General features: G+C 44.2%; 1 protein-coding gene across 2 annotated transcripts in view; it reads right to left on the bottom strand.

Moving 5' to 3' along the window:
* Nucleotides 1-12,493, bottom strand: part of LOC146198332 (3'-5' RNA helicase YTHDC2-like) — a 67,972-nt gene that overhangs the window by 26,594 nt on the left and 28,885 nt on the right. For both annotated transcript variants that reach the window (XM_084593773.1, XM_084593774.1), the window contains exons 13-21: nt 12,073-12,163; nt 11,725-11,812; nt 9,679-9,759; nt 8,408-8,614; nt 6,517-6,621; nt 3,696-3,861; nt 3,492-3,598; nt 1,733-2,004; nt 915-1,174 (exon numbers count right to left, since the gene is read on the bottom strand). In XM_084593773.1, the coding sequence (XP_084449899.1) occupies nt 915-1,174; nt 1,733-2,004; nt 3,492-3,598; nt 3,696-3,861; nt 6,517-6,621; nt 8,408-8,614; nt 9,679-9,759; nt 11,725-11,812; nt 12,073-12,163 (1,377 nt within the window). The remainder of the gene's footprint in view (nt 1-914; nt 1,175-1,732; nt 2,005-3,491; nt 3,599-3,695; nt 3,862-6,516; nt 6,622-8,407; nt 8,615-9,678; nt 9,760-11,724; nt 11,813-12,072; nt 12,164-12,493) is intronic.

Raw genomic sequence — 12,493 nt, 5'->3', positions numbered from 1 at the left:
ATTATACACAGAACTATTTTTTCCAGAATTGGGATGGTAAAATAGAGTTAGTCAACCACAAGTTCCATAACTAGCATTTATTCAAGTTTGCAGCAAAACACGATTTATTTGTGTGACAGCCATTTGTGAGCAGGAGATACAGTCGAACCCGGATATATCGAACCCGGATATATCGAATTTTGGTTATATTGAACTCACGGAATATCCCCTTGAATATCCCATGTAAAAGTATAGAAAAGCCGCGTCATATATCGAACTCAATTTCACCGGTCGTTCGATATATTGAACTCTGCACCACGCACTGGAAAGTGTGCCTTCCCCAAAGCGCCTACTTGCATGTCTGAGGCTCTTTGGGTCGTGGCAATATGATGCTACTGAGGCTATGAAGATTGGTCCATGTGTACTGCTCGGCATCCGCACAGCGCCTACTCGCATGTCTGAGGCTCTTTGGGTCGTGGCAATATGATGCTACTGAGGCTACAAAGATTGGTCCATGTGTAGCGCATAAGAGAAAGAGAGAAGGGGTGTGTTGTCCACCCAAGAATGAGTAAAAATGAAACAAGGGGGAGAGGTGACCTGAAGTCTATTGAATGATGATTGTTTTGGTCGCGATTCGGTGATGTTAAAAGATTTGCTGTATGGCCATGGCAGCTGCGTCTGCTGAACCCAGAGTCGCAATCACATTGCAGGCTTCATATGAAATGATAATACGAATCAATATTCAGTGCTGGTGCAAGGCACTCCCAACAGGGCTCCACAGACCATAAGAAGTTCTGAGGTTTAGTAGATATTTCTGTATCCCCATTCGCATGCTCTAGGCTGGGTGGATATCTTTCAATCTCTATACAGATAACAACTGCTAGAGCATATCATGTTTTTGCGCACTAGGGGAGTAGAGTTGAATGGCTACAAACCATTTTGAGGTTCATACAGGGCATCCAAAGGCAGGCGGATAGGTCCAGCAAACAGGGCCACCGTGATTGGCGACACAAGTGTGCACAGGTGGGCGTAAGCTGTTGGCCCCACTCTGGCCAGCTCGCCGTAGATGAGCCAGTCAGTGGGCAGCGAGGCCACAGCTGCCTCACGAGAGTTGGCCTCTGGTGCACCCCCCACACTGCGAGGCTCTGACTGGCACAGGGACGAGCGCACATGGAAGCGCACGCGTGAGGAACGCCTGGGCACAGCAGGTCACAAAGGAGCTCAGTGAGACAACAGCTCAAAAGCCAGCACCAAAAAGTGTGTTGGTGCAACATACTAAACAAAAATATTACAGCACAGTAACGAAAAGAAAAGAAATGATAGGAGCAGAATAGGACTCTCAGTGACAGGATTACCATATTAGGTGGCAGTTGATGTTAGAGGTTTCCTGCTGAGCATGTTAGTGAATGCTACATAACAGAAGAATAAGAACTGCCTCTTTCTTCTAAATAAATGCCGCTTATATATAATCGTCGCCCCTTGTTACGGGTGTGACGATCGAGCAATGCCCACACACCGACTGGCTATGCATTTCCCGTCAATGGCTAAGCTCCCGGTTGACGTAAAATGAAGATTGATGTAAAATGAAGCCACTATACGGCGAATGCTAGCTTGCTCACATTCATCTAACACAAATAAAATAAAAATTCCTGCAATGAGAAACACGCAAATGAATGTAAAAAATGCTAAAATCATTGCAGAGACATTAAACTGTTCCCTGCTCAACAATGGCTCTGCAAAGTTTCTCACTCACTGGGCGACCAGCTGCCTCCGCTCCCTGTCCACTCTCAGCAGGTTTGGGTAGGAGCCTGCACACAGGGCTGCCTTGACCACAGCCCAGTTGTCGGCATTGCTGTTCAGGTCACGGATGTCGCCTCCACCGCGAGCCCGCACAAAGCCCGATGCTCGGAGCTGGCCCAGCAGCTGGGTTCGCACGGCCAGGACTGTGGCCATTGTGGCACTTGACACAAAATATCGCTCACAGAAGAAGCGCTCAGAGTTCTCTGAAAGGGCCCTCTGCCATCCCTACAAGAAAGAGATGACCACAAGGATGAGGCACAGTAGCAGTTAATACAGTTGTGAAGGCCATGTTGCACTTAAACCCCACAGAACATGACCACCTTGCTCTTCCTAAACTCAAACTGAAAAGCGGCTGCTGCAGCCAGGGGTGAACGCTCGTCCTGGGGTTCAGCTGTCGCACACCCTGACCACTAAACCCTAGCGACAGGAGCTCTACTTCACAGTATTAAGGAATTAGCTAGAAGGAGGTTTGCTACTTTAATCATAGGGACAGAGGCGGCAAGCCGATGAACACAGGAGAACAGAGAAGATGGCCGATGACTGTGAGGCGATTTTAATGAATCGCGGCGGGCCTAGCGCGAGCGTTTCTGCCTGTTTACTGCCTGCTTTTTCCTCGTTACCCAAGAAAAGCGGAAGGTTGGACAGCCGTTGGTGTAGCTCAGTTGGAAGAGCATTGGACTCGACATTCGGAGGTCGTGGGTTCGACTCCCACCATTGGCGCGTTGTTTTTACTTCCGCTTTGCATTTAATATTCTTTATCCCTAAGACCATCATACCACTAAATCTTGTCTATACCAACAAAAAAAGCATTTAAAAACAATTTAAAAAATCCCCGGGGTTTGCCTTGGACTTGTAGACTGTTGGCTCCTTTCAATTCTGTAATAACGAGCCCTCATTTCCCCTTCAATTGTATGTATGTATGTATGTATGTATGTATGTATGTATGTATGTATGTATGTATATATATATATATATTTGCATCGTACACCACTCTGTGCTGCAGCCAAGTGAAAAGCATAGACTAGTAGCCAACTTGCATCAAGACCCCAATTCTCTTAATCCATGATGTCTGGCCCACAACAAGTTTCATCTACTTCTCTGTGAGTCAATAAATTTCCATTCAAGTATATCAAATACAGAAAACAAAAACTTTAGCTTAAACATGTGCACAATGTTTGAGCCCCATCAAGGTGGTTCAGTAGTTAGGGTGCTCGACTGCTGAACACAAGGACGCAGGTTCAAGCCTGGCTGCGGCGGGCGCTTTTTGACCCAGGCAAAAAGCAAGGGGCCAATGTACTATGTGATGTCAGTGCATGTTAAAGAATTCCAGGCGGTCAAAACTTTCAGAGACATCTACTACCCCATCCTTCAAAGCCTGAGTCACTTTAGGACATTAAATCCTATAAACCAAATCATACCAATGTCTGTTTGAGGAACAGTCATGCTAAATGCAACTGTACACCTTTCCTTTATTGAGAAGACATGACTTCCCAATAAGGTTCTCACTACTGAAGTTATTGCTGTGCTGCTTACTCTCTTTACATACTGGTCTTCTGTAGCTAGGCAGAATACACAAGTGTTCCAGGTTTGGGCTAGTCTACTCTGATCACTAGACAGCACACACATGCTGCTAATGCAGTTTCAGAGCTTGATATCAATTTAAATTCTAAAATGTTTAAAGCCCGACATCTGCGAACCTGAATGCTACCAACCTGAAATGCTCTGAGCAGTGCCATGTGATCACTGTAGGTGTCAGCAGCCAGTTTCCGGCGTGCCAAGTATGCAGAACGCTTCTGACCTGGTTGTGTTGGCAGCACAACTGGTGAAGTAAAAAAAAAACAACCAAGAAGCAAAATTGAACTCTTTCCAATCATCTGTGGAGATTTTTGGAATAAAGTAAACAAAACACTACTTACAGGGGTCCTTGACAGTGAGGCAGCTAACAATAGTGAGCACTGGATCAAGGCACTTGAGCACCACTGCATAAAGCATCATCTTTCCCAGGTGAGGGTCGATGGGGAGGTCCAACAAGTGCAGACCCAGTTCAGTCAACTGCTCTGATGGGTCCAAAGCATCTATTGTCTGGCCAGGTGTTATGGAATGGAAGGGAATGAGCAAAGATACGAGATTTTCGGTGAAGAGCTACAGGTAACAACTCTGTTTAAACATTTCTGAACCTTGCTTCAACTCAATAGAAATGCTGTGCTATCATTTCACTGATTAATCACTGATTAATAGATGCACAAATGTCGTTTGCAGGCTCATTATGTCTGCTGAATCTGTACCCATAGCAACCACAAGTGGAGAGGCACAACCAGAGCTAGCAGCAACAGACTTGTGAAGTGGAAACAGTGCTGACACTGCACCACCGGCTGCAAACTTCGTTCCACTTGTGCTTCAGCTTCAACACCTCCCCATTTCTTTTTTTATCAAATGATGCAACAGTTAGAACATCCACAAATTTTCCCAATCATCCAATTATTCCAAGATACTAAAACAAAACAAAATATCAGTAGCATGAGAAGAAACCAGCATGCGTACAAGCTCTTTGCACATATGGAGCAAGTATTATGCAGGAATGGTGAAGGCGATCCTTGAAACTTCTAGGGAACTTGAAATACATAGTCCATGCGCATCTCTCCTCTGTGTCAGTAGAACGCAGCCTCGATGGAACGAATCTTACAAACTTTCTCTGCCTGGCCTGTGTGAATGTTCGCCCATAACCCTGCCTTTGACTGTAGTGTCATCCCTTCCAAGAAACATCTCCCTGTTGTCACTAATCGGCATTACTGCTTCTATAGCAACAAATACCGCTTATGTTACATACTGCTGTAGTGCCCTGTTCCCGAGAGCATGGGCCACTGTGGCAGCCTTGTGTACTATCGGGCTTGCAATCACAGGATGGTGTGGCAGCTTGACAGCCGGCAACAAACGAGTGGAGCATATACACCTACTCCTCCCCATTTTACGACCTCACAATACCTATCTACCACCATGCATGTAGCAGGCATCTAGTAAATAGGCTGGATGCGAATTAGGTGTACTAGAACTTTTTCATTTTGGCTGCGCTTCCAGGTTGCATACTCATCGGCATACAACTGAAATATGCCATGTTATGCGAGAAACTGCTGAATACTTTAACCAAGCCGCACGAATATGCATGCATGGTCTAAGAGAAGCGTGCCACTTTGGACGCAAGAATCTCGGTAGATTTGATTCCCATGTCAAAAACTGCCAAAGTTGGCAGCTCCTGCCAATTTGGCTTCAGACAGAGAGACATCAGTAAAATCGTAGAAATTGGGACTCCAGTGCGTGTCTGACTTGAGATCCAATCTTCAGAGTGTCGCCAAAGTTGGCAGCTCCTGACAATTTGGCTACAGACAGGCGTCGGCAAAATCGGTGGATGGGGGCTAGTGTGCAAAAACCGGTTATCGCTGGGTGGTTCCTCTAGTGAAGGAAATGCCTGAAAACGCACAGCCGTGCTTATTTAACCCAACGGTAATGCAGTTTCACAATGCCCATGACTTCCATAATTAAATAGCAGGTTCCTCTCTTCTTCTTCAGCCAAACAGCAAAGAAAACAGCACAATACAGAATTTAGGTAAAACTTCAACAAGGGCAGAGATGGGAGGGGGTCAGGGAGTGCGCTTTATAACTCGACCTTCGGATAATTCGGGCACTTTTTTTTAGTTTCTGACTCGGAAGATTAGACAAACCACCAGGTTACTTTTAGTTCCCAGCACTGTACATACATTACAGGCTGCACATTGTTATGAATTAAGCAGTATATATTTCTGCGCGTCATTTAATGTATGGTGCATATACAGTTAAGCCTTGTTTATTTCGGCTGTGATGTCAATACACTGTATTCAAGAATATAGGGACAGCATTCGCCAATTTATCTCTTATATATTAAACACACAGTCGACATTCAATGTGCATTAAATATGATATTAGAAGGTATTTTTAGTGCAGCAGCTGTACCACCTGCATTCTGAGCAAAACCCGATCTATGTGTGAAGCCTCAAGGCTCGTGCAACTGTGTCGCTCATGTCTGAATGAGTGGTTTGTGTGACATCATGGGACCACATGTAATGGCCAACTAAAGAAATAAAAAGGCATCTTTGCTGCCACTAGGCCTCAAACCGATGCCAGAGCAAAACAGATAAGCTTTGCTCAAAACTGCATTGCTGCATTGCACCATATAGGGAGCTAGTTTCTTCATGTGTTACACTGCTAGTCATTCTAGCTGTGCTTCAGATGTCCTCTTCATCACTTCGAAGTTACACTAAACATCTGAATGAGTAGTGGGCATCCCACGCACAAGTTTGGCCCAGTTTTCCTTCCCTGCATGTGTCAGAACAGACTTTGTCTACCTCCCGCGTTAATTATGAGGCTAACTTGGGCTTTTTAAGACTGTCTGACTCAAGAGTGTCACGTCACTTGACAATGAGATGAGTAGTGGGCAAGGTGGAAGTGACAGCAGGAGGCAAAACAATGCTAAACCAGGGAAAGCGGTGCTACAACATGATATTCCACATTCAGCTATGTTAAACCATATGCCAATTTATGTACTTTATATTTGCATTTGATCTGTACTGTTTGAAAATTTCAGTATTCACACACCTCTAGTGTACAAGTAACAAACAACAAACACTTCCTAACAAGATTTAAAAAAAAAAAAAAAAAAGGCAAACAATGACTTATTGAGCAGTCTGTTGAAAAACAGACACCCACCTTCAGGAGGGTTACAGCTGTCCTGGTGACTAAGAACGCAGGTGGATCAGGAGCACGAGCCAGGAAATCAGCAATGGGGACATTTGGTGCCACAAGAAGCTTTGCCTGAAACGAAGTGACATAAAAAAAATGTTTAATAAGATGGCAGCAATGCTTACAGAACCTGAAAACGGTCTCCAGTGCAATCCCTAAACAGTCCCCAAAACCATTAAGTGGCTTTGCAGGCACCAGAACATTAGGCCTCTGGTAAAAATATCACCCAACGTCTTAGAAACCGTAGTCAAATTAATACCGGCAGAACTCGATTTAACAAAATTCGATTTAAAGAACCTTCCAATTTAGCGAAGATATTCCGATTCCCCCTCAGCTGCCCATAGTGTCCAATGCTTTGACTAACTCAAAATAACAAAATCAATTTTGTTATCTGTCCCAATTCAACAAACTTTTCGTTTAGAAAAAAATAAAGGTGGAAAAATGTTACTTTTTGGCCTGTTTTGTAGAAGATGTCCCTAAATTTATGGATTGTGAGCCAATGGCAACATCGAAGAGCGCCTTGGTCCCCTTTTTATTAAATTGCACTGTGCAACACGAGATGTATAATTTTGAAAAGAGTTAACCAGATGGCAGGTGAAGCAGTGGATGCCCTGTATTTGCCGTGGTAGTTTGCTGGAATACAAGGGGAGACAAAAGATGTGCTGGATGCACTTCAAACCTAAGAGGAATTCGTGTGGTCGTAGCCTACAAAGTACACACAAGCAAAGATCACAGACTTCTTTGCTGGGAGATAAATTTGTAGTCCCCTGTGGCTCTTCTTGTTCAGGTAATAATTTTTGTTGTTTCTTTTCATATGCGCTAGTGGTGTCGGTTGTTTCTGTGAACTGCAATTTAACTTTCGGCGCAATTACGCTTTTGCCAATATGATGCCGTGGTAGCTTTCTGCATGCCACTACATCATATAATAGAATCTATTGAACGAAGTGATTGAGAAATGCCTCACTCAATTTAACAAGTTCCCGATTTAACAAAATATTTTGTAGCTCCCATCAATTTCGTTAAATCGAGTTTTAGATGTATATATTATGCCAACAAATTAGCTTCACTGTGGTGCAAGATGGTGCACCCATGCCAGCGGTGCGCTTCCTGCCGCAACATGCTGCCAGTTGGCATACTGGCAGCGCACTGCTTGGCGAGAGTGCGCCAATGTGCGAGGTGCATGCCGAGCTCCTTGCACCAGGCGCCAAAGAGAGGCCGCACTGGGCGCACCCTCACATGCCACTCTGCCAGATCAGTGTGTGCGCAAGTGCAGTCACACTAAGGCTACGGAGGACGGTGCTTTTGAAAACACCACCGCAGATCATTTATGCGTCGCCTTCAGTAGCGAAACTAGTCATGTGAGAGCAACTGCAAGCCTTCGGTTGGCAAGGCTGACTTCACCGCACTACAACTGGTGCACCCAACGCTAGCTTCCCTGCACAACGGCAGTGCCGCGTTGAAAACAAGCACTCTAGAACGAAGGCTGCTTCTGAACAGCCTCGATGTTCCCCTTATCAAGCAGGTCTACAGCATTAGCACTGCCGAGGACGCCAGTGGCCGAGGACGCTCGGCTTGCACGGCTCCACACGTGCAGTGATCACCGTTAGAAGCAACCGTTGCAAGGGCACAGCGTGTGGTCCAATGTATTGAATGTTGCGATGACGGAGTTTGACAAATGCGAATAACACAGCTATACTTTTGGGCGGGTTCTTTTAAGAAGTTATTCAGACAGTTCAATATAAGCAATAATTCGATATATTGGCATCAACTGCATCAGCACACCTACCAGTAGTTTAGCACCTAGTGTCTGCAGGTGTAACAACACAACCCAAGAACTGTCACACTGGCCAGAACTAACCTGGAGACAGAGCTCCTGTAGGGGCAGTCTCAGCAGCTCTGGTTGCTGGAAGAGGGCCAGGCTGCAAAAGCGCTGCCGGCTCATCATGTGAAAACAGACGCCATTAGGGTGGGTGCGTCCTGCCCGGCCTCGTCGCTGTAGAGCACTCGCCTGGCTCACCCACACAGCCTTGAGCAGGCTCGTGCCAGTCAGGCTGTCAAAGGACTTCTGCAGATGTCGCCCATGTGCAAAGAGCAATTCTTGAAGCAAACCTCAGGCAAAGGGCCTTCTCACACAAATGAAGAGAAATACATCGATACTTGTGTTTCACTATCACTGCATTGGTGTCACTAAAATTCCTTAATGTGGTAACTGGAGGAATTGCGCACCAACAATTCCCTCAAGTAAAAGAAAAGCTGGCAAAACATGCGGCAAAATGAATGCTTTAAGTTTACATGTTCGCTGCTTTGTATTGTTGCCATTAAAGCAGACATCCAGATCTGTGAAATTACGGTAGAACCTTGAAGATACAGAGACAGCTGATACGAATTTCAGGATTACGCAAATTCATAAAATTCTTTGGCCAGAGTGCACTGTGTACAATGTGCAAAATTTCAACTGTTTCAAACACACTACCACACCCCTACTAATATGAACGTGTGCAATATCTGGACAGTGCCCTCATGCACTAAGCACAGTCAGCACCGCTAGAAGTGAGGAGTGGTGAACAGCCTACACAGTACCAACGTCCGGAGAGCAAGTCATGCAGTACACACTGTGAGCAACGAATGGTGGTGCACAGAACTCGCATAGCACGTCTCAACAACACGTGTGAATGCAATTAGTCTTTTTGAGTAAGAATGTTTTTTTTTTTTTTTCATTTTGGATGGCATAAATTATGGATGGTAAAAATACTTTACTTGACCCTGTGAGACTCACATCCTCAAGGTCCTTTAGTACATCCATCAGCGGGATAAAGCAGTGACATTTTTCTAGCAAACACGGAACATTTAAACTTATATTATTTGCGTTTTGAGCTCTTTGGCCTAAGATGCCCTTGCACCATTAAAATCAAATCACCACCACCATCATCAAGCTTATATAACACAGTTCACACTGTTTAAAGTGAGCTCCATCCCAATGTACCAATAATGTTTAACATATATTCACCAATTAGCTACAGGCATCCAAATACCCAAATATTACATACTCTTTACTACCTAGCCTCCCCAAATTATGTAATGTGAGCTGATTTTTATGCTGTAAAAATAAAGATGCACAAGCCAACCAACCTCCTTGACTTTACCAGAGTCAATGACAAAAGTGACATCGCTTATGGTGATGCTAGTCTCGGCAATGTTGGTTGAAAGAATCTGCAACATAAGAAGAAAAAAAAAGGGGGAAGGGGGGGGGGGGGGGGGGGTAAGTCGCACAACACCAGCAACTAATTTTTTGGATACACATACACAAAAGAAAGGCAAAATGATGTGCACAGGTACCCACTTACTGTATCACTGCAGCGTTGGCAAAGCAGGAACGCAGAATCTGTTCGTCATTACAGAGCCCAGAACCAGCGCGAAGGGGCGAGATTTAAAGGGAATTGCAAGTCACCAGGAGCAATACTTATGCACAATCACATTCAGTATGACCTACAATGCGCCAGTGCTCAGGGAAGCGCTACTGCGGAGTAGCTCATACTGAGCGCGATAGTACCTGCATTCTCTCAACAGCATTGAACCACACCTTTCAGCTGCTCTCCACAGCTAGCACATAATTTGCATCTCAGAGGCACCTCATCATCTGGCTGAAAAGGACACACACACTAAGCAGAGACTACAAGAATTAGAATATGGTTCATTTCACATTCTGCACATGGCTAAGAAGCAAAAGAAAAAAGTTCAGTGCAGCGAAGCAATTCCAAAAGTCATCTCCTATTTCCAAAAACAAACAGTTTACGCATCCACAGCAAAGATGAGCGGCCTTCCATCCGAATCTGTTGGTGTCCACCTTTACATAGATGTCCCTTTTTTGCAGCTAGGTGGCACTGCTTGGCTGAAAACACTGGTTCGGTGGCATTTACAGAATGAAGACCTGTAGTCACAACAAACCGAATAAGAGACATTGAGGTGCCCACTTTTCATTTCATCAGTACAGCAAGCCTAGCTGCCTGCTGCCATGACATCCCCTCAGGCAACAAGTTTTTGCTGCCTAGTACATTAATCACCCCTTTGCCTAGAGGCTTAGCAGTTAGCACTTCAACTAAAAGACTATCAAAGCAGAGGAGGATGTTTGCTCTTTAAGCTGCGTACAGATGGCATTAACGCTCGTTTAGAACACTCAAGTTGCACACTCTAGACGTTTTCCGAACTCACCAAACAGTTACTTAGCGATAACACCTGGGTCAGAACAGCTTGGATATAAGCATGCTTAACTAAATTAAAGGGATTATATCATTATTTCTTGCATTTTTGGTCGGTGCGGCTTTTGCGGCCACTTTTTAATTTCGACGTACGCAACTCATACTTCCCAGACAAGTGTTATGCCCACTGTACAACAGGCAGTCCCAACTTGAATGCCAATGTTTTAGTTTTTAACCAAGCATGTGCCGCTCATGACATATTTCTAGGGGTGTGCGAATATTTGAATTTTCAAATATGAATTGAATGCTTGTTATGCGATTCATTATCGAAAAACCGATACTCAGTATTTTCCGAATTTCCAAAAATTACCGAATACACAAAAAATTTTCGAATTCGCCGTAGTTTCACTGCATTTCGTTTTTTGCCACAATGGTTGACCATGCACACTAAGCATCCTCAAAATGCTATGGGGTCGTTTTGTGAAGAGGGCTTTTCCAACAGTGTGCGTAAAAGCGAAGCCCTTGAAGAATTCGGAGAACAATAAGGGGAATCCGGGGATTTCTTTTTTGATCTTTTGAAGGCCGAATTAATGAGAGCTCACTTTACTCAGCACTGATATGACAGTCACTGGATTTCATGTAAGCCCTCAATATACAAAAAGCTGGTGTACCCAGTACTAAAATTGTACAGGATTTTCAAGTAGATGTATACACTTCTGTGCAATTGTAGGGTTTAACGTCCCAAAGTGACTCAGGCTATGAAAGACGTCCCCATGTAAATTCTGAAATAAATAAGGTGAACAATGTCTGCTATTTGTTAATTTTCAATGCGATATTCGAAGGCATTTTTTCCCCACATTCGTATTCGAAGGTTTCAATATTCGCACACCCCTACATATTTCATACTGTGCCAAAAGTTTTTATGTCTTACATTTAATGCTAGGCATGGACAAAGTGAAGTGAACTGAAGTGAACATACAATTTTTCGTACTCCAGGAGGCATCGTGTTGAAGACAAGTCGCTGCTCGCTGCACTGCACATTCGAATGTAGCAGGTAAAGGGCGTACCTGTAAGAAATAAGGAAAATAAATGTCGCACTAAAAGATTAGCCCGCAGGCCAATCTGCAGGCCTACAGTATTGTGAAACAAGTGAGTAAAAACAGCACTAGATGTTACAATACAGAAGGAATCATTACCTTTTAGTTGTCTACAGTTTAAAGTAATCTTGCTCATGAAAAGTTTTTCATGCATCACACTTGAAGTTGTACATGCACTTTTTTTAGCAACCAGCCTTCAACCATTGGATAGCAGCTGAAATGGAACTCACCTCCTTTGTGCAGCGAAGCTCTTGTCTGCCATTATTTTTTCTTTAAGGGTGCTCATCTCGTCAAATCCAGGCAGAAACACCAAGACTGCACCTGAAAAGTTAGAAGAGAGAAAAACAGACTGCTTCAAACAGAGTACAATCAAACAGTGCTACTAGAGGAAAAACGCAGAGCCTGTTCTTAATCGATGATATCTCTGGTACTACATATGCTAGACTGAAAATTTTTGGGGAAGGATGATAGCCAATTCCATATCTATCGGCATGATCAGTTTTCCTTATATTCTAATGCAACATGTTCGCAGAGGTGGTCTTTGTTAGTATTAGAGTCAAATTTACGGTTGCACCTCACTGATTAAGGCGACACCTCAATGCACTACTGTAGTCACCCCCTTTCCGCCAATATCAATTCGGCTTTACGCAT

Source organism: Amblyomma maculatum, chromosome 2, assembly GCF_055883805.1.
Source record: "Amblyomma maculatum isolate TAMU_Amacu chromosome 2, ASM5588380v1, whole genome shotgun sequence".
In the NCBI taxonomy this organism is placed as follows: domain Eukaryota; kingdom Metazoa; phylum Arthropoda; class Arachnida; order Ixodida; family Ixodidae; genus Amblyomma; species Amblyomma maculatum.
This window is presented reverse-complemented; position numbering and strand designations above follow the sequence as displayed.